Source organism: Chenopodium quinoa, unplaced genomic scaffold, assembly GCF_001683475.1.
Source record: "Chenopodium quinoa cultivar QQ74 unplaced genomic scaffold, ASM168347v1, whole genome shotgun sequence".
Lineage (NCBI taxonomy): Eukaryota > Viridiplantae > Streptophyta > Magnoliopsida > Caryophyllales > Amaranthaceae > Chenopodium > Chenopodium quinoa.
In genome coordinates this window covers 246,410-270,426 of record NW_018742815.1, presented here as the reverse complement: position 1 = coordinate 270,426, position 24,017 = coordinate 246,410, and the positions used below count along the sequence as shown (strand labels likewise).

The 24,017-nt window shown below is 33.7% G+C and overlaps 3 protein-coding genes, 1 long non-coding RNA gene and 1 pseudogene across 6 annotated transcripts; 1 reads left to right on the top strand and 4 right to left on the bottom strand.

Moving 5' to 3' along the window:
* Window positions 1-2,382: 2,382 nt before the first annotated feature.
* LOC110725537 lies at window positions 2,383-4,378 on the bottom strand (annotated as a pseudogene).
* A 200-nt stretch (window positions 4,379-4,578) lies between these two features.
* On the bottom strand, window positions 4,579-6,957 carry LOC110725535 (codeine O-demethylase-like). Of its 3 annotated transcripts, XR_002512178.1 has the most exons (5): window positions 6,457-6,955; window positions 6,100-6,341; window positions 5,632-5,965; window positions 5,200-5,410; window positions 4,986-5,112 (listed from the first exon to the last, which is right to left on the bottom strand). XR_002512178.1 is itself a non-coding variant. In XM_021904997.1 (4 exons), the coding sequence occupies exons 1-4, from the start codon at window positions 6,832-6,834 to the stop codon at window positions 4,873-4,875; spliced, it is 1,194 nt and encodes a 397-aa protein (XP_021760689.1). In that variant the 5' UTR covers window positions 6,835-6,957; the 3' UTR covers window positions 4,579-4,872. The 3 variants fall into 3 exon arrangements, 2 of the variants coding, with proteins under 2 accessions (XP_021760689.1, XP_021760690.1); XM_021904997.1 differs by lacking the exon at window positions 5,200-5,410 and having other exon boundaries at window positions 4,579-5,112; window positions 6,457-6,957; XM_021904998.1 differs by having other exon boundaries at window positions 4,994-5,410.
* A 143-nt stretch (window positions 6,958-7,100) lies between these two features.
* LOC110725534 (probable 2-oxoglutarate-dependent dioxygenase ANS) lies at window positions 7,101-10,996 on the bottom strand. Its single transcript, XM_021904996.1, has 4 exons — window positions 9,207-10,996; window positions 8,849-9,093; window positions 8,281-8,614; window positions 7,101-7,552 (listed from the first exon to the last, which is right to left on the bottom strand). Exons 1-4 carry the CDS (start codon window positions 9,597-9,599, stop codon window positions 7,313-7,315), a joined length of 1,212 nt encoding a protein of 403 aa, XP_021760688.1. The 5' UTR covers window positions 9,600-10,996; the 3' UTR covers window positions 7,101-7,312.
* A 653-nt stretch (window positions 10,997-11,649) lies between these two features.
* LOC110725539 (codeine O-demethylase-like) lies at window positions 11,650-14,000 on the bottom strand. The gene is made up of 4 exons (XM_021905000.1): window positions 13,675-14,000; window positions 13,177-13,451; window positions 12,442-12,763; window positions 11,650-12,127 (listed from the first exon to the last, which is right to left on the bottom strand). The coding sequence occupies exons 1-4, from the start codon at window positions 13,894-13,896 to the stop codon at window positions 11,885-11,887; spliced, it is 1,062 nt and encodes a 353-aa protein (XP_021760692.1). The 5' UTR covers window positions 13,897-14,000; the 3' UTR covers window positions 11,650-11,884.
* Window positions 14,001-22,366: 8,366 nt separating this feature from the next.
* LOC110725549 lies at window positions 22,367-23,737 on the top strand. Its single transcript, XR_002512188.1, has 4 exons — window positions 22,367-22,798; window positions 22,884-22,985; window positions 23,074-23,145; window positions 23,274-23,737. It is a non-coding gene; the product is annotated as an uncharacterized LOC110725549 (long non-coding RNA).
* Window positions 23,738-24,017: the final 280 nt, after the last annotated feature.

Sequence of the window (24,017 nt, the reverse complement as noted above, 5' to 3'; positions counted from 1 at the left end):
AATAATAATAATAATAATAAATTATTAATAATTATTAATAAAAATAATAATAGTAATAACAATAATAATTAATATTTAATAATAATAATAATAGTAATAATAGTAATTATACTAACAGTAATAATAATATTTGTAACTAATAATATTAATTATAATAACAATAATTGATTTTTATAATAGCAATTAATATTAAGATAATGACTAATATTTAAAGATATTACTAATTATTAATTTTTAATAATAATAATTAAATAATATTTAATAATAATTATAATTAATATAATAATAATAAATATTTAACTTTAAAAATTTAATGATTATAAGTAGCAGCAGCAGCAGGAGTAGTAGTAGTAGTAGTAGTAGTAGTAGTAGTAGTAGTAGTAATAGTAGTAATAATGATAATAATGATAATAATAATAAAATCTGCTCTCTGCTCTGCTGAAATCTGTTTTGCTTTGCTTTGCTCTGCTGAAATTTGCTCTGCTCTGTCCAGAAGCTCAAAAGAACAGGGCCTAAATGAGGTAATAGTATCTATATCCTATACTAAAGTGAGATTATTTTTTGAGGGTATTTTCCCTCCTAAACCCCCCCCCCCTTTTTTTTTTTTTTTTTTTTTTTTTGAAAATCATAAATTATCTACAAATCTATACCTATGATCTATCTATATTCTATACTAAAGTGAGATTTTTTTTTTGGGGGAATTTTCCATTATAAACTCTACATTTTTTATTTGAAAAATCATTATATTATCTACAAATCTATATATAATTTGTCTATCTTTATTTTAATTACTAATTTGTATTCATTTTAAAACCCGAGTATGGCTCAGGCATTATCTAGTTCAGTGGCGTAACCAAAGGGGTGGAGTGGGCCATGACCTTCCCCTTGGTTTTGTTCATCTATTAAATATTGTAAAAATTTATGTTAAATGTACAATAGTTAAGTTGGCCATGACCAATCAAAATGCATGGTCTCTCTTCATCATTTAAATATATATTTTGTTAACTTTTACTCCCTCCGTCCCAAATTACTTGCAACGGTTTGACTTTTTGCACTATTCACACATCTCCCTTTGACCATCTTTTTTATCTATTATATGAAAGTCAATGTCATCATGTAAGATGTTGTTGGGTCTATTTTAATGTATAGTTATTTAATATAAACTTTTTATAACTTATATAAATATATAATAAAAGATATCAACGGTCAAACATGTGCATCGGCAAGCGTGTCCAGTCAAAATGTTGCAAGTAAATTAGGATAGATGGAGTATATTGTTGTATTAAAAAAAAGTCCAAGAAGATTCCACTGTGGTCCTCGAAAAATATTCAGGGTCGCAGCAAGGGCAAGTCTGCTGAGGCAACCGCCCTGGCCCCCAACTTGAGAAGCCCAAATTCACTTAACGGAAGGCCCCACCCCCCCCCCCCAAAAAAAAAAAAAAAAAAAAAAAAAAAAAAAAAAAAAAAAAAAAAAACATATCAGGCGTAAAGTCAGAGAATATGAAAAGAATATAAAAACCCAATTTTGGTTCTTCCTCCCTGATTTTCCGTCTAAACACTTCACTTTCCAAAGTGAATAATTTGATTCACCCCTTAAACGAACAATCATTAAATTATAATCCCCTTCTCATGGTAGTTTAATTTTTCAAAAATTTATGTTTTTCCAATTTCTATTCAAATTTAAATTGAAGTTGAAAATTTTCAACAACGATCATTTCACTATATGATTTCAACTGGCATTAATCTAATTGTATATAATTCTCATTGTATATAATTCTCATTGCATGTCCTCCATCACTCATTAAATTCTCTTATTTCCATTAATTTTTCATTAATCTGTATAAATGATCTCGATAATTTCACAAATTTTACAGCTCGAATCTTCTTTTCGGATTCATTCAATGATGGGTAAATTAGGGTAATTTTAGCCAACTTCTTTGATGAATTCATCTTTAGTTCTTCTAATTGTACGCAACTTTTCAAGAAAAAGAAAGGGAAAAATATTAAGGCAAAAAGAATTGGAAGGAAATGACCTCAATAAATGATAAGCTTATATAAAAAATTAGTTCTTATATTTTAGGAAATTTAGGTCAAAATGATAGATGCTTGTTTGTTATGCAATATGTATTGTAATGGAATATGGGTGAGTCAAAGTTTAGGAATTTTATTCCTTTTTCTAGATATCTTTCCCCTAAGAAAATAATCTTTTCATTTTTTTATGGTGCCCCCCAACATATATTTATATCATAAACTTGTTCTTGCAATATTTGATTTGTGTGTATGTGTATATCCAAGTTAATATCAAACTTTATTTGAACTTACCTCAACATATTGCTATTTCGTGACAAAATGTGTGAATAAAGAACGAAATCAAAAGGTCTAATATCCATAAACTTAAGTCACTTATCTTATTATAAGTTTACCTTACATAAATTAAAGCTGAGAGACTTAACACGACTGCCCACAAGCATACAGATATTGCAAAGGAAACCATGTTTCCTTTAAAAACTACTTAGAGTACATGATTACATCAACAACAACCATCCATTATTTAGAGACGTTTGGATGTACACAACCTTGATGTTAACTACTCACTGGCCTGGTTTTTCGATAACAATTTAGCCACAGGTTCAGATTTTCATTGCAGGGATTGCTATTTCTCCTTTTGAGTAGTATTGGAAGAAAAAACTCACATAATTCTAGATCTTCTTGTACAATTGCGGCCTATTCTCATCAATTAGCTCGCTTAATGGTCCAATCTCTTTGTCGAAGTGTGGAGTACTAACTGTAGCCACAGAAATCCGTTCTTTCTCCTTATCTATCACAACCTTGTGCACTGTACTCTTCAGTATGCCACTGCTCATTATCTGCATACAACACATTTTCTTAATCAGTAATCATAATTGTCTTAACTTGCCAATAGGCTACAATTGTCTTTATATACTTGTATATCAGTATATGATAAATTTTATATACTTGTAAATCAGTATATGATAAAATAAATTCAAAACTTAATGGTTATCATTTGCTGAAAAAAATGGATACATATGTACTATTTGGTAGTGTACGTGTTTGTGCTTGCGCTTGTGCTCGTGGTTGTACACTTTGGCCTAGTACCGAGGCCTTCCCTATCCACCGTTCTGAGAGGGTTCAATCTTACCCTCTTTAAGTTCGATGCCCCTATAATTTGATCATGTATAGTCATGAATAGAGCTAAATAAAGTTAGCAATTTGTAACTTGGTCAAAAACAGAACAAAAGCACAAAAGGTCTATCTATTATTGCAGTAATAGAAGTAAACTTCTTGTCAAATTACCTCCAATTGGTCACCAATGTTGATAAAAGGGCATTCGGAATAATGGGAACTTTAAACCACTGATCATCTTTCTGAACTTGAAGGCCTTCGACTTGTTTGTCTTGCAGGAGAATGGTTATTAATGTACCATCAGAATGTGGCCTAAGGCCGACAACTTGTGCTGGTGTTGAACATGGCGGATAATAATTGAATCTTGTGAACATGTTTATGGCTTCCTCTCCTCCAGACTCCCTCATAAAGCTGTTTTTGTCTAACTTGAGTGATTTTTCAAATTGCGTTTAGGATGGTTTTTGTCACTCTCCTCACTTCCATGGCGTACTCCTCCAGTGTTACCCTGCAATATGCTCATATTTATCAACTTTCGTGTAAAATAAAACAGAATTATATTTTTGAGGTTCATCATATAGTATATGATTGTATGCAGAAAATTATAACCTGAAATTTGGTATATATTCAGGCCAAAACTTGAAATTTCTCTGATCAAGAGGATGAATTCTGAGATGCAGTCTCATTCCAGTTGTAATTCTGACCCTCAGAAACTGTATCACCTCCATAACCCTCAAACCATTCCAATGTTCTGCTATGCTTCTGTTTTTCTTCTAATGGCAGAGCAAAGAAATCCTTCCCGAGTTCACGGATATTATCAAGTAACGAGCTCGATAACCCATGATTAATAACCTGAAAAAACATCAGCAAAGTTGCAAAACTATCAGTCTAATGATATATCAGCAAGCACTTCAGAAATATATATTATGGCAAAAAGTGCTTAAAACAAACCTGTAAGCAACCCCAGGAATCAAGAACAGATCTTAGTTTTCGTAGTTCTTCTTCGTGTAGGCTTGATGATGCAGCTGAAAGTAGGCCAAGATCAATTACTGGACTGTCCATATATTGAATCTCAGAGTGATTATCATCTGATATGTTTGGAAGTTGGACTCTATATTTTTCCGGGACCTCTTTGACAGTAGATTTGATCAATTCTTGAACAGATTTTGATGGGAGTTCAAGATTCATAGCAGGAAAAGATAATACAGCCATTTACTTGATGATTCTTAGATGAAGATAGTGAAAAAAGACAGAATAGATAAGATGTAACTTAGATACAGTATGTTGTTTATATAGAAGCTTTCACATAAATGATACAGATGAAAGGCTAACAAGTAACAACCAACTAATGTACTCTGTAGTTAGTTACTGATACCTATCTCTCATTTATTAGTTGATCCCTCCTACTCAAATAACGTGTTACAAGAAAGACATAGTAGACATATAAGATCGACCAATACATAGATTTTTATTAAATCACGCAATCAAAAGGTATTTAAGGTTTAGTTATACCTTAAATTCTGCAAAAATGTTTGTGGCAATAAGTCCGAAACGTGTAGTCTATTTATTTTCGTAACTTCTACAAGTAACATGTAAATGTAGTAGTATCATTAATTACTACTATGACTCTACGAGTACTCGATGAGTAGGTTGTATCTAGGGATCAGAGTTAAGTCCCTGGCAGTAGGGCATAACACAATGATCAAATTGCAACTTATTGTAGTAGGATAGCTTAGATTTTCATTGCATTGATGCCTATTTCTCCTTTATTGATAATGCTGGAAGAACAAAGCTGGATATAATTCTTGACCCTTTTGTACACCTGCGGCATTTCCTCGTTGACAAGCTCACTAAGCGGTCCGATTTCTTTGTTTGGGTGTGGAGCACATATCATAACCACAGATGTCCGTTCTTTCTCCTTATCTACCACTGCCTTGTGCATTACACTCTTCAATATGCCATTACTCATTATCTGCATACATACATAATTTCCTTCATCAGTTCATGATCAACCCCTCTTTTTGTCACACAAAATCAAATATCTTATGAATTACTTAACTGCAGATTGCAGATAAACAGCACACCGTTGAATTGCAAGTACATTTGTGCATATCATCTGCATCTATATGGTCCAAATTCATATCCTGTATTCTGTAAAATCTCTCTTATTTGGTAGCATACGTGTGTGCACGTGTGTGTATATATACAAGGGTTTCACATAATGAATGAGGCCACTCCTTTCCACCCGTGAGAGGGTTCGATTTACATCTCTGCACATGAGATACCCCTAGATCAAATAGTAATATTTTTGCGAATTTATCTTTAATGATTTGAGTAACATATGGTCATCAGCCAGTACAGGAAGTCACAAAAATTGTGAGACAAAAAAAAAAAAAAAAAAAAAAAAAAAAAAAAAAAAAAAAAAAGAGGAAAAAAAGAGAGGAAAAAAGGCCTATAATTGCAATAATAGGAACTTTAAAAAGGGCATTACCTCCAATTGGTCACCAACATTGACAAAAAGGGCATTAGAAGCAATAGGAACTTTAAACCATTGGCCATCTTTCTCAACTTGAAGGCCTTCAACTTCTTTGTCTTGTAGAAGAATGGTAATTGCTGTAAGATCAGAATGTGGTTTAAAACCTAAAACTTCATCTGAGGATGAACATGGCTTATAATAGTTGAATCTTGTAAACATATCAATTGCTTCTGCTCCTCCACACTCTTTCAAGAAGATGTCTTCTTCTAAATTAAGCAATTTTGCAATCGCTTTCAAGATAATTTCTAGTACTCTTCTCACTTCCATAGTGTACTCCTCCAATGTTTCCCTACAATAATATGCTTCAATTCATCAACTCTGGTGTAATTTAGTTGACAAATAATGAAATAATGTAAAAGTGAGGTTTTGAGGAGTATTGTGTAATACATGATTCTCTTATTGTATTATGTACATAGTTATTACCTAAATTTTGGTAAAATTTCAGGCCAAAGCTTGAAATTTCGGTGATCAAGAGGATAAACTTTGAGGCGAAGTCTGTCATTCCAGTCATAGCCCTGACCCTCTGAAACTTGATCAACTCCATAACCTTCAAGCCAAACCAATGTCTTGTATTGCTGTTTTACGTCTAGAGGCAGAGCAAAGAATCCCTTGCTAGTTTCATGCACTTGGTCAAGCAACGAGCTCGATAAACCATGATTTACAAGCTGAAAACATGAATGAATTTGCAAAACAAACATCCTGATCTGATGATCTAAGACAACAAGTACTCTTGGGGGGGGAAAAAAACTGTTCAAAAGCTTAAAGGCTTCCAAAACAAACCTGTAAGCAACCCCAGGAACTGAGAACAGATTTAAGTTTTCGTAATTCTTCTTTGTGTTGACATGACAACAAAGCTGAAAGGAGGCTAAGATCAATCATTGGGCTGTCCATATATTCAATATCAGTCTGGTCAACTGGTTTGCTCGAAAGCTGGTATGTACATCTTTCTGGGACCTCTTCGCCAGTGGTTTTGATCAGTTCTTGAACTGGTTTGTAAGAAGATCCAAGCTTCATAGGAGGAATAAATGATACAGCCATCTTACTTGGTGATTCTAACCTGATAAGGATTAGAAAAGTAGAGAGATGCAAGTACAAATTATTAAATCTAACACTTGCCAAAACAATGAGATTACCTTCCTTAAATGACAAAATAGTCATAACTTCTGAACTGTCCTATATGATGTCATAAAATATAGATATACACTTTATATAGAAAGATTTAAGTAATCTCTCACCCACTTTGTTTCAAATTATCTACTGAGGTGATTAAGTGTAGCAACCCTTATTAAATTATGTATGCTGGTGTGTATGCGCGTTTGCTTAAACTGATCATTTGATTAAATGATACTATTATTTAATCAACCTTTCCAATTGCATAATTTCTTGAACACACTTGAGTAACACTTATTCGTTCAAATGTAATCTTGAGGTTTTAACACCAAAGCTTAAATTGCATATCTGAAGTACAAGATACAAAGCAGAGACAGACAACCCAAAAAACAATTACAGCTGCTCATCCTCATTAAGCAAAGCAAAGCCTAATGTACACTATCTTATTTTCGATGAATTATGTACGTTATTAAAATACACAATTACTTGTTTCTGACACAACATATAAACTTGGATCGTTCCATTTTTAGAGTTTCACAGTAGATATGGATCTTTCTCCTTTCGGATAGTACTGAAAGAATAAATCACCAAAATAATTTTTGACAGTATTGTATAATTGGGGTCTTTCCTTGTCAATAAGCTCACAGAGTGGTCCTATGTCTTTGTCTGGGTGTGGAGCACAAAACATAGCCACCGACGTCCTTCCTCTTTCCTTATCTATCACCACTTTGTGCACTACACTCTTTAATATACCATTACTCGTTATCTGTATACATCCAAATAGTTCTCCATCAGTTTTCAAAGCCCCATTTATAAGAAATAACTCTACCACGTTATATAACGAATCAACTCTTAAGTATAATTAATTAACTTCAAATATTGAATCAACAACACAATAATATACTTCCCAATATCAAATTAAATAAAGGCCAAATAAGCTAATTTTAACAGAGTTGAAGGCTAATAAGTTTAGTTCTTAAAGGTCAAAAGTTCAATATGTGGAATTTAGGAGAAGAGAAAGCTATATGTAAGTAACAACTATTCACAAATTTATGCAAACTATACATCAAATATTATGTACATCGGTAACATGACCTAATCTTATTTGTTGTCAAAATATCAACTTTTTTTTTCTTTGAGATCGCAAGCAATCAATTGTAGCAAATGAATATGGACCAAGAAAACATTAAATATTTGGCCTTTTAGAGTCAAATACTAACAAAGTAACAAGTTTGACCACTATATGAAAGTTATCTTTCGTATATTGAAAAGGAATAGCAAATTTTAATCAAGATATCAGTGAATATAGTTTGTCAAGTCGCAAACACTTGTACACAATAAATATAATGTCTTCGTATACAATGAGCTTAGTCACCCAAATCATGCAAAACCAAATTCGCAAAGATGACTTGTGGAATTTGGAGTGACAAAGCCCAATGAATACAGAGACACCCACTCAATTATCGAATACAGAGTCTGCTGACATCAAATTACCTCCAACTGATCACCAATATTGATGAAGAGGGCATCAGGAACAATGGGAACTTTGAACCATTGATTATCTTTCTCAACTTGAAGACCTTCGACTTCACTGTCTTGTAGAAGAATGGTAACTGCTGAACCATCAGAATGTGGTTTGATACCTAAAACATGTTCTGGGGAATGGCATGGAGGATAAAAGTTGAATCTTGTGAACATATGTATACCGTCTTTTCCTCCACATGCATTCAAGAAGCTGCTTTCCTCTAAATTTAGCGATTTTGCAGTAGCTTTCAGAATCACTTCTAATACTCTTGTTACCTCCATGGTGTACCCCTCCAATGTTTCCCTACATACATATCCACAAATTATCAGCATTAGCTTACACAAATATAAGATCAAAGACTACGACTGTCAAGAACTCGAGATGCCTTGAAACTTTGGGTTTTTTTACAGTCAACCCTTCTTATTATGAGCCTATACTACATGCTACTACTGCCAACGTATAACTATAACAGGTGAACCTTGAAAATATCACATCAAATTAGTACTCTATACATCGTTTTATGCATTAAAATATCACCTGAAAGTTGGTAAGAATTCAGGCCAAATTTTGTAATTACGCTGATGAAGAGGGTGAACCTTGAAACGCAGTCTATCATTCCAATTATACCTTTGATCCTCAGAAACTTTATCACCTCCATAGCCCTCATACCAATCCAGTGTTCTGCAATGTTTCTGCTTCACTTCAAGAGGAAGAGCAATAAATTCCTTCCAAATTTCACGGATTTGGTGTAGCAAGGAGCTTGATACACCATGATTTATAAGCTGAAACAAACATTAACAAATCACAAATCAGTCAACTACCTGATGATCTAAAAACAGAACAGCAAGTATGATCATGTCTAAACTCTGAACTCTGAAGGAGTGCCAAAAACAACCTGAAAACCTCCCCATGAAGCAAGAACGGATCGGAGTTTTTGCAATTCTAGTTCATGCAAGTTTGATGATGAATCATTAAGGAGGCTAAGATCAATTATGTTACTATCCATATATTGAATATCAGAATAATCATCAGCTTCTTTGTTTGGAAGCTGATAAATAAATCTTTCAGGAATTTCTTTGCTTGTAGCCGTAATTAGCTCTTGAACAGGTTTTGGTGGTAATTCTAGTTCCATACGAGGAACAGATGATACAACCATCTTATGTAGTAACCTAAGTTTAAAATTGTGAGATAAGGGATATTTGGTATGAAATGCATACATCTGCTGACTGCTGTATTTATAATAGATAAAATGAAAGGCTAACAAAAGTAACAACCAATCAAAATGCATGGTCTCTCTTCTTCATTTAAATATATATTTTGTTAACTTTTATATTGTTGTATTTAAAAAAGTCCAAGGTGGTCCTAGAAGAATATTTGGTGGTGGTTGTCAAGAATCAAACATATTCTCTCAAGAACATTCCAGCAGCTAATATTAAGGAATTGTAGATTAAATTCTTGATAGTTATGAGTTATGACAATCATGCTAAAATAGTAAATTTTATTTCAATTTTTCAAAGAATCTTGACTAACAAACCAAATTACAATTAATTGGTACAAATAACATGAGCAACAAACCAGATTAAATTTAATTGGTAAAATTGGAGTGAAGAGCATCAGCATAAACATGAGCATAATCAATCAGTTAAACTTGCGATTAAAAGAGACTTACTGTCACTTGATGACCTGGTAGCTTTCATCTCTAACAGATTCTGATGAAAGTCATGAAACACTAACCATTTTTTAATGTTGACTGAGAAGACTTATTAGACTTGAAAAATAAAATCATTCAGAAAAGCAATAAAACCAAGGTTAGGTGTTAATGATGTCTCATGTCCAAAAAAAAAAAAATAATGTACGCAAATAAGATACAACCAAACAATAGTAATATCAACACCTTGAAATTTTATTTTAATCTTTTGATCTCTTTACTGTATTTTGACTTGCTGTTTATATCAATATCAGCTGTTATGAACTCCCTCCCGCTCAGAGAAAAAGCAAGATAGTTGGCATTTAAACTCTTGAGTGAAAGTTAGATCCATTCGTTCCTAGAGGCGGAGCAAAGAAGGCCTAATATACTTCTTACAAAGCTCCTACGCATTAAAACGGTACTCTAGATTATTAAAGACATTGGACTTCAAACATTAGTTATCACTATATATAGCAAAAGTTATGTGAATCTCTACTCAAACAAGATACTCTAAGTCTCTAACCCAAGACTAATGCATCAATTCGCGGCAAATTTGCAGAAATCATCACCTTTCCTACTCTCTTCCAATGAATACAATGCATAGAGCCATTTACTAGATAATCGTAGCGATTGAAGCGAGAAAGGAGACCTTAGTCATCAGTTTAACTAAGCTTTCACCCCATAATTCCTACATAATGCTAACATTATAGGCTTCAAGCTTCACCCCAACTCAATGTTATTGAATTCAAACAAATCCCAGATTCTATATTTCCTCTTTATGAATATATAGGAATTTTAATTTAAATTCTTGATAGTTTATGGCAATCAAGCCAAAATTGTAGATTTCATTCCAATTTTTCAAAGAATCATAGACCAACAAACCAAATTACATCAAATTGAAATAATTGGTACGAATAACATGAACAACAAACAACATTAAATTGAATTGGTAAAATTACAATCAATTATAGTAGAAGAACATCAGCATAAACATGAACATAATCAATCAATTAAAAGGGACTTACTGAATAATTGAAACTTTTATAATTGAGAAATGCTACGATGGGACCCACTGCCGCCGAAGTAGTTCGTCGGCGCTGCTGGTGGACTTGTAAGCTGGACCGCCAGGGTTTAAGAGAAATTGGTGAATAAAATACTCCATATAATTAGAAAAAGTTGTTGATTTTCTCGTCAAAAAAATGTTGTTGATTTTTTTTTTTTTTTTTGGGTGAATGAGTAGGATGGGTGGATGAATAAAAAAATTATAAAAAGTAGTTGAGAGAATTGGAGGGGAGAGAATATAAATTTAATAAAATATGAATTAAGTTGGATCCGGACTTTAATTAAATATTATAAAAACTTTTTAAAAAAAAAGGAAATGGATCAAATATTTAAAAACGGCCGGAAATAAAAAGTAGAACAAATACAGTGTTTACTATTTGGATTAAATATAGTAAAATACTCCGTATTTGTTTGTGCCAAATGGAGAGATTTGATCCAAAATATTATTGAATAAATTGGATTTTTATTTTGATAAACATTTTAACCAAATAGATACACGATACATATTAATAAATATATAGGTATACATATAGATTACTTTATATAAATTTAGACTAATCGCAACAATTTGACTTAATAAACCCCTAAAATAGAGAGGGTCCATATTCTCTTTAAGCAAAAGCTCGAATTTTGCCGTAATTTTATAGTTGATAAATGATCCAATTCAACCATTTATCAAAACATTTATATGTGCATAATATAAACGTTTCTTTTATTTAAACACGGTCACAAGAACTACTTTTTATTTATGTGTCATTCAAAAAAAAAAATTTGCATGTTTAGAATTAAAATTAAGTTCATAATACAAGTACATAAGCAAAAAATTAAACTTTAAAATCATTGATTGGTCTCTTCCCTGATTGATAGTAATTCAAAAATGTATAGATATATTCTTTGAGTGAAACCCTTTGGTAAATTTGAGGACGATCTTCTGTAATAAGTTCATCTAACGGTCCAATTTCTTTATTTCTATCGCTGTCCCAAAATGCAACAACTGATAGTCTCTCTTTTTCTGTATTTGTCACCACTCTATGCACCGCACTCTTGAAGATACCATTGCTCATTATCTGCTTCAGCATACAAAAATTACATTATGTTCGTTACTAAACAACATTATAATAAATCGCTAAAAAAGTGTAAATCAAATTAAAAGGCAATTATGATTTTTTTCTAATACAATCATGACTTATTTTTTTCTAATTCGATCATGTTTGGTTTTGTTATAATTTTGAATTTTTTATATGGTAAGATACGGGGTGGATGTCGTGGGTCCCCCACCCTATTACAGGAATAAGAGGGTTGGGTGAGAAATCGAACCCTCAACCACTTGTGGGGGTGGGGGTGGGGGGATGGAGGGACTCATTAGGTTTCGAGTAATTACCTCGAGTGGATCACCAAGGTTAAGAAATAGAGCATTAGGAATGACGGGAACCATGAACCATTGTTCATCTTTTAGGACTTGAAGTCCTTCCTCATCTTGTAAGAGCAATGTCATTGTTGAGAAATCTGCGTGTGGCTTCAACCCAAGAACTTGTTTTAGGCCCTCACATTTTGGGTAGAAATTCAATCTTAAGTTTGTTTCTCTATTTTTATCATATTGTTTTGCAAATCTCTCTTCATCCACGTTCAACGATTGAACTACCAACTTGAAGAGGGCATCAAATATGGTTTCTAACCTTGCCGCGTATTCACGGAACACATCCCTAATTCAAATCACATTTGATCATTAGAATTTAAAGCATGTTAAAATTAAATGATAGATGATTAAATTCAACTATAGACACACATGTACATGTGATGAATAACACCAAACTTTAATTTTATAAGGGGTTTACTAATGTGACAACATATGAATTGAATCATGCATGACATTGTTTATAAGAGATTAGCACAAGTTTGCTAAGACACAACTTTTTCTTGATCAGTTTCAGTGAAAACCCCATTGAGCACGAGACCCACCACTATGGACCGTGCCTAGACTTAAATCTAAGTAAATAAATAGTTACCTTTATGCATAAGGCATACAAAAAACATGTGCCACTAACTAGAAGCTATGTACGGCAGTAGACAATAATACAAGTAAAACTAAAGAAGATTAGTTAGGTGAACAAATTACTTGAAATTAGGAGGAAAATCAGGCCAAAACTCCGGTTTACGTCGATGTTCCGGAAAAAGCGCGAGACTAAACCCTTCATTCCAATCAAGAACCTTGTTGGTAGCACTACTAGGACTAGTAACGTGACTAACGTTCCCAACTTGGTAGCCGTGCCCACTTGTATCATTTGGTAACATTGCATATTTCTGTTTCTCCTCCATTGGAAGACCAAAAAATTGCCTTGAAACTTTTTTTGTCTCATCAAGTAATTTTGTTGGTATTCCATGGTTTATGAGCTGATAGATTTCACAAAAAATAAGGTAAAAATAAAATCAATTAATTAGTGTTAATATATAATCGCTCAAATTAGTCGGTGAGGCTTAAACTCGTAACCTCATCAAAATCACTAGGTGAAGTCTCCGTCAACTCCAGGTATATGAGTTGTATATGCATAATAAAGGATGCCTGAATTGAATAAAAATATACACAAAGTATAAACATAGAAATAAGAAAGCTAACCTGAAAGCAACCCCAAGAAGAAAGAGCTGATTTGAACTTATGAAGCTCATCGTTAGCTTCTTGTGATGAAGTGAGGATAGAGTAATCAATAAGAGTTGGTTCCATATAAGTAACACACTTATCAACTGGTTGATAATAACTATCTTTACAAATTATATATTTTTCTCCCATCATTTCTTCACTCTTTTGTTCATCATCTTTAAGGAATTCTTCCTTAGCCATTATTGGAGAAATAGCAGCTTCAATTTTATTGTTTACACAAACTTTTGATTTTTAGACTATTTTCTATCTAGAACAAGAAAACATCAATTATTTATATTTTGTACTGACGTTAATAATTTACTAAAATGATATGACCCAAAACAAAATTGTGAATATATCGAACACGTATGCAAATTGCTATCCATTCAATTCCATAAAAAATGTGGGACGTCTAACCTTGTACGTGTCCCCAATCCAAGCTTATTAAGCTTCTATGTTGATGTTGATACTTTCATTAATTGCGGAGTATATACTTGTTAAATGACCAACTCAACCAAAAACTTAATCTGATGGTTGAGGCCCGGAAATATGTTATATAAACTATCACTCCCCCTTACATGAAAGGTTTTTTGGGCTTGAAATGTGAATGCAACACAAGCCCACCTATACTTGTGCGAATTAATTCCACTTTGAAGGAGAGGCGGATGAGATTCGAACCCATGACCTTTCTGTCACGCTGGCTCCGATACTATATTAAATACGGGTCTTGGCCGCACCCGTCACGGGAGAGTGCAAGTCCACCACTTCACAAGACCAAAGAGGTTCCACCTCAAAACCATATGGCAATGAGGGGAGAAGCCCCTTAGCCTTATATTGTGGTGGTAACTCTTGAATTCTTTTAATGTGAGATTTCATTACCACTATACTACCTCTTTTTATTGAATTAGTGTGGGACAAGAGAATGCTCACATGTGGGTTGTTCTTGGGCTAAACACTCCCCCTCACATGTGAGTTATCCATAATTTTTTGCCTTGTATAGTTTAGCCATTAAGGTCTCAATCATAGATCGTGGACCTGGCTCTGATACCATGTTAAATGACATACTTAACCAAAATCAAAAATTTAGCCATTAAGCTTTTGGTTGAGTTGATCCTTTAACAATACTTTTACATACACGTATATTTTATTATTGTCTTATCGATCTATCTCTACTCTGATTATTACGATAAATTGACAAATACAGCAGGAAGCCAAGTATAAAGTAATTCATAAATTAAACCTAACAACACGAGCATATATAAATTTAAACCTAATTTGAATTTGACTTGAAACTCGAAAAAGTAAACAATGACATAACCCTAAACGAATATGACCTAACTCAAACTTGAACTTGGCTTTAAGGCTAGTCTTGCTTACATAACATGACCTAACATAACTTGACTCGAATTTGACCCAAAAAGTCAAAATTTCACTTGATTTGAGAAATTTCGGATGTTTCGAGACCTGGTGTCGAAAAGTTTTGAGATCTTATGGGATACATATCAAGTCATATAATACCGTTTGGAACCATGTATGATCATTATATGTTGTCATAAATGTTCATAGTAGGCTTAAGTTAATTAAATCGGTGCAAGTTGTAAATCGGTAAATTGGCCGTTTAAAGGCAAATAGGATGGTTTCACCCACCCAATTGGACTCGCGGAGGGTATTAGGGACCATGGTAAACATTTCGGCAATTTTTATTTTCGGGCGAAAAAAAGTAAAAAAATTCCAAAATTGAAGTCTAATATCCACGCTTTTTGAGAAATTTTGGAGGATTTGGGGCCCGGTGTCGAAAAGCCTTTAGATTATAGAGGATACATCTCGGGTTCATATAATGTCGTTTGAAACATATATGATCATTATATACTGTCATAAATGTTTGTGGTAGACTTGAGTTAATGAAATCGGCACAAGTTGTAAACCGGTAAATTGATCGTTTGAATGCAAATTGGATGGTTCCACCCACCCATTTGGACTCCTGGAGGGTATTAGAGACCATGGTAAACATTTCGGCAATTTTTATTTTCGGGCAAAAAAAAAATTCATATATTGAAGGCTATATCCACGCTTTTTGAGAATTTTTGGAGTCTTTGGGGCCAGGTGTCCACTACAAGAAAATAACCTTTTCGTAGCGATTATTTTAACATTTAGTATCGATTGTAATTACAACAAAAAGCTTTCCCAACGAATGGTCATTCGATACAATATCCCCCGTTGCCTTAGCCTTTAGTAATGGTTTTCAATATCGCTGGGGTTGGCCTCACTAATTGATACGAAAAACTACATCCAATCGTGGTAATTATTTTAGCGATTACAATCGCTATAAATGTTTAACTCATTTTCTTCAAAAAAAAAAACATGCGTATGATCTTTACAAGATTCGAACATGCAACCTCAAACTCTTATACTACCTTCGTTAATTGTTATCTGCAACTTTGGAATATTTTATATCTCTCAAATAATACCCCAAAGTTGCAGATAACAATTAACGGAGGTAGTATTAAATATTTCACCAATTAATAAGCTATGACATATTTTATGTACTCTTTGTCAAACAATATTTATATATCTAGTGTTGAAAAGGCTTTTCGTATCGATTTTTGGGATTTAGTGGCGATTGTAAATGATACGATTTCTCAAAACTATATAAATGTGTAAAAATAGTGTGGATATGTGTTATTATGTTTTCCGTATCGATTTTATATGGGAAAACCATGACGATTGTAAAAATGATACGACATCCTTAGTTATTTCACAAACATACTTGCATATTGTAGCTAATGTACAATCGCTACGAAATAATAGCTACGAAAAGCGATTTTTCTTGTAGTGGTCGAAAAGTCTTGAAATTATAGGGAATACATCTTGGGGTCATATAATATCTTTTGGAACCATATATGATCATTATTTGTTGTCATAAATGTTCGTGGTAGGCTTGAATTAATGAAATCAATGCGAGTTGTAAACCGGTAAATTGGCCGTTTAAAGGCAAATAGGATGGTTCCACCCACCCAATTGGACTCCCAGAGGTTATTAGGGACCATGGTAAATATTTCGAAAACTTTTATTTTCGGGCGAAAAAAATTAAAAAAATACTCCAAAATTGAAGGCTAATATCCACGCTTTTAAGAAATTTTGGAGGTTTCGGAACTCGGTGCCGAAAAGCCTTTAGATTATAGGGGATATATCTCGGGATCATATAATGTCGTTTAGAACCATATATGTTGTCATAAATGTTTGTGGTAGACTTGAGTTAATGAAATCGGCGCAAGTTGTAAACTGGTAAATTGACTGTTTAAAGGCAAATTGGATGGTTCCACCTACCCATCCAATTGGACTCCCGGAGGGTATTAGAGACCATGGTAAACATTTCGGCAATTCTTATTTCCGGGCCAAAAAAGTCAATAAATTCATAAATTAAAGGCTATATCCACGCTTTTTGAGAATTTTTGGAGTCTTCGGGGCCCGATGTCGAAAAGTCTTGAAATTATTGGGAATACATCTCGAGGTCATATAATGTCGTTTGGAACCATATATGATCATTATTTGTTGTCAATAATGTTCATGGTAGGATTGAATTAATGAAATCGGTGCAAGTTGTAAACTGCCTAGTAAATTGGTCATTTAAAGGCAAGTTGGATGGTTCCACCCACCCAATTGGACTCCCGAAGGATATTAGGGACCATGGTTAAAATTTATGCAATTTTTATATCCACTCAAAAAAAGTCAAAAAATTTCAAAATTGAAGGCTAATATCCACGCTTTTTGAGAAATTTCGAATGTTTGGAGGCCCGGTGTTGAAAAGCATTGAGATTTTAGGGGATACATCTTGGGATCATATAATGCCGTTTGGAACCATATATGATCATTATATGTTGTCATAAATGTTCGTGGTAGGCTTGTGTTAATGAAATCGATGCAAGTTGTAAAACGGTGAATTGGTCGTTTAAAGGGAAAGTGGACAGTTTCACCCAACCAATTGGACTCCCGGAGGGTATTAAGGACCATGGTAAACATTTCGGCAATTTTTATTTCCGGGTGAAAAAAGTCAAAAAATTTCAAAATTGAAGACTAATATCCATGCTTTTTGATAAATTTTGGAGGTTTCGGGTAGAGCTGTCAATTCGAGAAACGGGTCTGGTTTTGGTTGGTAAGAGTGAGTCTGGTCAACTCGGGTCGGGTCAATTCAGATTAATTCCATAAACTATGCGGGTTGGGTCATGCTTTACTCGGGTCACGTCGGGTCATACTTCTTATTGGGTTTGGGTCGAGTTAATAACAGGTCGGGTTACATTCGGTTCGGGTGAACAATAGGTCAGGTTTAATTCGGGTTTTCATGGGTTAAAACGGGTTTGGGTAATTTTGGGGTTCTAGTCGGCTTCAGTTCAAGTCAATAATTTGTGGGTTATAATCAGGTCGGGTCATTCTCGGGTTTGAGTCGGGTTCGGTTCAAGTTTATAATTTGCAGGTTATAATCAGGTCGGGTCATTTTCAAGTCGGTTCATTCTCGGATTCAAGTCAGGTTCGGTTCAAGTCAATAATAATTTGCGGGTTATAATCAGGTTGGGTCATTTTCAAGTTGGGCCATTCTCGGATTCAAGTTGGGTTATGCTCAAGTCAATAATTTGCATGTTACAATCAGGTCGGGTCATTTCCAAGTGAGGTCATATTCGGATTCAACTAACTATAAATAGATAATTATTATTTGGAAAAATTGCAAATAATAATACAACCTTTGGCCGAATCTTTTTTAATAATTCAACCTTTTGATTATTTATTAATATTACAACCTTTGGGGGTGTTGAATTTTAACAGGCAAAATAACTCGTAACCGGTTGGATAAGTTACCATGACACGTGTTGTCATGTAATTGGTTTAAAATTAAAAAAAAAACAAATTTTTAATTTTTAATTTTTAATTAAAATTGTTTAATTAACTTTTAAGTTTTAATAAAATAATTTCAATTTAAAAAAAATCAACCCTCCAGCCACCACCACCCTTGCCCCTCCCCTGTTTTCTCCACCACCACCTCTCCACCTCCCCTGTTTTCTTCACTCCCCTGCCATCACCATGCGCCCAACCAACAACAGCAGCAACGACCACCCCTTATCACCCTTTGCTGCTCCCAAACGCACCACCACAACAGCCACAATCATCACCACACAGGATTTTCTTGATTTAATGGATTTTTAATAGTTTTAGGTGAGGGAATAGGGTTCATCGTGGCCGGAAAACAGGGGATGGGGTGGTTTCTGGGCTGCGATGGTCAGTTCGTGGTGGAATCGGGGCTGCAGTGGTGTTGGTTTTCGCGGGCGCGACGGGTAAGGGAGGTGGAGGTAACATGGAGTGGGTTGCCGGCGGTGTGAGAGCTAGACGCCGGTCGTCCGGTTTCTTGGCTGGGGAAAGTGGAGCTGCGTGAAGGCGGGGGGGGGGGGGGGGGAATGGTGGTGAAGGTGGTGGCAGGGGTGGTGGGGTTTTTTATTAAAAATAATAAAAGTAATTTTATTATTAATTTTTAAAAATTAAAACAAATTGACAAAGTCAATAAAACAACGACACGTGTCATGGTAACCTGTAAAAAAGGTTACCAACCGATTTTTGCCTGTTAAAATTCAACACCCCCAAAGGTTGTAATATTAAGAAATAATCGAAAGGTCGTATTATTAAAAAAGAACCGGCCAAAGGTTGTATTATTATTTACAATTTTTCCTTATTATTTTTATCAAGCTAATTGTTTCCTTTGACTATAATATATGTGGCAATATACTAGGGGTCTATAGTCTATAATTTAGGAAGATAGTTATCTCCTTTGACCATACAACAAATATATATTATATTTAACTCTTAAATTTGAGGATGATGTTCCTTTCTTTTGCTGGCCTGAACCGACTTGGTCTCCCTGGACAAAATGCTTTGTTCAACAATAATAAGGTGGTCTAAATTGCATTTAAGGTGATTTGAAATCGGGTCAGGAACAATTTGGGTGGAATTTAGGTCAAGTTAATAACAAAGTCATATTGATTTCGAGTCGGGTTAGTGACAGATTATGTTGAATTTTTGGGTCAAATTAGTAATAGGTTGGTAAAATTCGGGTCGATAACAAGTCGGGTTGAATTTGGGTCAGGTCAATAACAAGTCGAGTTGACTTCGGGTCGAGTTTGTAATAGGTTGGGTTAAATTCGGGTCGGGTTAGGAACGGGTCAGGTTAAATTCTGGTCAGGTTAGTAACAAGTCGTGTTAAATTCGGGTTTTGACGGGTTAAAACGGGTTTGGGTCAATTTCGGTTCAAGTCGGGTTTGGTTCAGGTCAATAATTTATGGGTTACATTCGGGTCGGGTCATCTCCAAGATAGTTTATGTTTGGGTTTGGATCTCACATACTCGGGTCTAGGGTTGGTTTCAGTTGGGTTTGAGTCACCATTTTTTCGGGTTTAGATGGATCGGTTAATAATCGGGTTTGAGTCGGTATTTCGGGTCGGGTCAACTTTTGATAGCTCTAGTCATTAATGTAATTAAGCCGTCACCCTATATTCCTATCCGTACGTGATAATGCATAAATGCATTGTTGAGAAGATTAGCCTAATCTAAATTTAAAGATCAGTTTTAGATGGTTAGGCTTTAATCTTCTCCCAATTGTTGGTATTGGAGGATCAAACACGTTATCCTCCATACCAACCCAATTACTATTATACCAACAGGATATAGTTATTATTATCTTCTTGATCTATCCCTACTTAATAATTGGTACGTGCTAATTAAAATATGTTGTGGGTGCATTAGGAACTCAAATGCCATGTACCTATACTTATAATTATCACAATTAAGAACTACAATATGAATGAACTATTTTTGCAATTGTGGCAGTTTTATTTGTTCTGTATGTTATTAAAAAGCATGGTGGGCAGGGTGTCGTGCCTCGATGGTGGTGGCTTGTGTCGGGCCATGTCGTGCCTACAATTTGGCGGTCCGTGTCGTGCTGGACTGCTAGCCATCATTTGGCACACCCAAGCCCACGACATGGCCCAAGTGCCTGGAGTGTCATGCCGGGCCGGGCAGCAGGCCGCTAAGAAGTTTTAACTTTTTAGTTTTATTGTTTTAAAAATCCATATTTTTTTTGAACAACTTTTAAAATGAGTGTTTAAATATACCTCTCGATTTTCGTGAAATACGCAAAACGAGGCATTTTTGATTCATTTTTTTTTGTCAATTCTGACCTCAAATTGGACCATAAAACCCACCATGCTTAAAAGGTCCTTAAACTATTTTTGTCAATTTTGCCAATTAAAAAGGTCCTTAATCAAACTATTTTTGTCAAGCCAGCCTTGAAGTCCCTAAACTATTCTCTTAATCAATTAATTTGATAAGTCCCTAACTATTGTAATAAAATAATAATTAAAATTTACCAAATAATTTAAAATGGTTCTTGGACTATTGATAACTAGGCAAGGTCCTAAACTATTTGACCATAAATAGTACTTCTTGGTGGCTAAGGGACTAAATAGTTAAGGGACTAAAATTCTACAAATACAACGATAATTTATGCACCGTATTTGACCTTAACTCAGCTTAGAGCAACTCATAATTTGCGGAATTTTGGTACATTTAGGTATTTTTGCTTAGCGGACATAGCCTCATAGCCCTCACCCCACTTAATGCATGGTTCGTGCAGGCGGATGCACGATCCGCATGGTGCATCCCTTAAAAAAAAAGTGGAAAGAACATTGTATAGAAATATAAGAACATTTAGTTTAAGTGAAAAGAACATATTATAGTATTGTAAAGAACATTCAATTAGAGTGAAAAGAACATGTTACTCGTATTAAATTGTAAAGAACATAACATGTTGTTAAATAATGTTCTTTATCTTCATGTTCTTTGATTGTCAGTGTAATGTACTTTTATTTGTAACATAATGTTAATTGTTTATTTTGAAATGACCTTTGAATTTTGCCTTTAGATTATGGTGGTTAAATATAATGTTCATTACATTAAATTATTATTAGAGGTGATAAAAAATTCGAGTCGGGCCGGACCTTAACATAATATCTCGTGTCCAACCCTTAACATAGTATCTTGTGCCCAAACCCGAAAAACATAGCGGGCTTTTCAGGCTTTTTCGGGCCGGATTTGGATTTTTAACTAAAAATATATTTTTAGGCTTGTCCAAACCCGCCCTATTTTTGGGCCGGGCCAAAAGAGATCACTTCTTATTATCATGTTCTTTAATAATATTACGGATGTTCTTTAGATATATATAAAGAACATAAAGTTGGATGTCTTTTTACAAAATAACTTTATGTTCTTTACAAAATAGCTATATGTTCATTACAATACATCTATATGTAATGTTCTTTATGAAATAGATATATGATTTCTTTATGAAATAGATATATGGTTTTTACAAAACAGCTGTATGTTCTTTACTGAACAACGAAATATTCATTCCGCCTTTTTTAAAAGAAAACGGATACATGGAGCTTCGTGTATCCGCCTCCATGTAAAAAATTTCACAGCCCACTTGGGTCACAAGTCAAAAAGACCAAATCAGGAAAGCCCATATATTGTTTTCATTTAAGGAAAACCCATACGTTTAAGGTTTTTTTTTTTTTTCGAAACACATACGTAAGGGTTTTTTTTAATCCCCTTTTTGTAAATTTATTTAGTTCTGATTGTTCAAAAAAAAAAAAAATTATTTAGTTCTGAAACCCAGAAAAAATAATCTTATGGAGAAAGCGGGGTCAGAACGGATGGAGAAGAAGGAAGAGGAGTTGAAGAGAGAGACAGAACCCCTGAGATGATTAACAAACAAGGGTTTGGTTTTATTTTTGTCATGATAAATTTACTCGGAATTGTTTTAATAATTCTGAATTTTAATATTTGTTCTATAACAGTTATACTAATACTACGTAAATTATTTTAATTTAATTGAATTGGGATTTTCCCAGTGCAATCATCGACTACGGCGGGGATTCTTCTTCTGATTATGATTCTGAGGATTATAAAGCTAATGCTTACAAATATGATGACGATTCTGACTTTTGTTGTGGTAAATTTGAAGAGTTTTCAGACGACGAGGAAATAGAGTATGATTGGATTGCAAAGTGCGTATTTTTCAAATAAATTTATGTGTTTTAATCTAATTTATCTTTACCATTTAGATCGTGAATTGAATTGAATATTTTGTAGCGGAAGGCTTCATAGTATTCTTACTTGGGGTGAACAGACTGATTCCGACGTAGTACTTCCTGCACTCTGTACGCCCAGTATCTGTGTTATTTTCTCGGACGGGTGCGTTTTTTTTTTTTCTTTATATAAAATTCTTATACTTGGTATAAAAATTAATTTATTATAGTTGGAAATCTTTTGTATTTTGCAGCACTACAGAATACATTCCTATTGATTCAGATAAACCCCTTCCAATGGAGCTGTATAATAAGGATCACATAATGTATGTTATCATTTTCAATTTTTCATACATATATTTGATCAAATCTAATTCATGTTGTAACATGCTTATTATATCAATTTCACATAATTAGTACTGTATTGATTATTTGTGGTGGATATCTTTTCCAGTCACGATTTCTTTCGAGAAACTAAAGATATGTATGAAATTACGACCAAAGATGGTTTCAAGGTCCAAATAGATTCATTAGTAAAGAAACCAAATCAGGATCTTGAGCGTCAGATTGCAGGGCTTGCTTTGTCATATTTCAAAAATACACAGGTCTGTTGTTCATGTCCATTGATTTCCTAGTTTGTATTTTGTTTCATATATTTTACTCTTTTTTTTTTTTTTTTTTTTATTTAACATCAATTTCCAATACTTTCTCTTTGCAATTGGAGGGAAGGGGTTGGAAAGGAATAGAATATCTCTAGATTGATATTGTTGGAGTTTTTTAACTCGAAATGCTAGAATCCCTTGATAAAGTTTTTGTTTCTCTTATTTGATATAATTGTCTAGGTTAGTGAGAAATGTGGAGAGAGCCCTAAATATTGATTTTTTTTTTAAATAAAAACAAAGTAAGCCTGAATTCATATCATATAACTAATATATAAAGCTAAACTTTTAGTCAGGCTACGAGATAGCGACACTTGGCGTTTTAACTTTTTGCCAAGTGTCACGCCACGTAGGATAGATTTATATAGAATTCAATTTGTAAAATAAAAAAGTTAATTTAGAATTCTATTTTCAATCAAATTTGGATAGAATTTTAAGATAAAATTGTTAATTTAGAGTTTTATTTTCGACAAAGTACCAATATTTCAAATGTACAAATTAAATTATAATTTTATTAAAAAAAAAATTATAACACTCAT

Bases quoted from the DNA above. Each gene is read 5' to 3' on its own strand.
- LOC110725535 (XM_021904997.1), bottom strand. From the start codon at position 6,834: ATGACTATTTTGTCATTTAAGGAAGGTAATCTCATTGTTTTGGCAAGT. The intron at 5,966-6,099 runs GTAATAACTATG...ATATTATTGTAG, and splicing joins GAAATTTTACCAAAATTTAG to GGAAACATTGGAGGAGTACA. The intron at 5,113-5,631 runs GTAATGCCCTTT...GTATGTATGCAG, and splicing joins ATGTTGGTGACCAATTGGAG to ATAATGAGTAATGGCATATT.
- LOC110725534 (XM_021904996.1), bottom strand. From the start codon at position 9,599: ATGCATTTTGATTGGTTGTTACTTTTGTTAGCCTTTCATTTTATCTAT. The intron at 9,094-9,206 runs GTTGTTTTTGGC...TGTTTGTTTCAG, and splicing joins CTTCATGGGGAGGTTTTCAG to CTTATAAATCATGGTGTATC. The intron at 7,553-8,280 runs GTAATTTGATGT...GGATGTATACAG, and splicing joins ATATTGGTGATCAGTTGGAG to ATAACGAGTAATGGTATATT.
- LOC110725539 (XM_021905000.1), bottom strand. From the start codon at position 13,896: ATGGCTAAGGAAGAATTCCTTAAAGATGATGAACAAAAGAGTGAAGAA. The intron at 13,452-13,674 runs GTTAGCTTTCTT...GAAATCTATCAG, and splicing joins CTTCTTGGGGTTGCTTTCAG to CTCATAAACCATGGAATACC. The intron at 12,128-12,441 runs GTAATTACTCGA...ATGCTGAAGCAG, and splicing joins ACCTTGGTGATCCACTCGAG to ATAATGAGCAATGGTATCTT.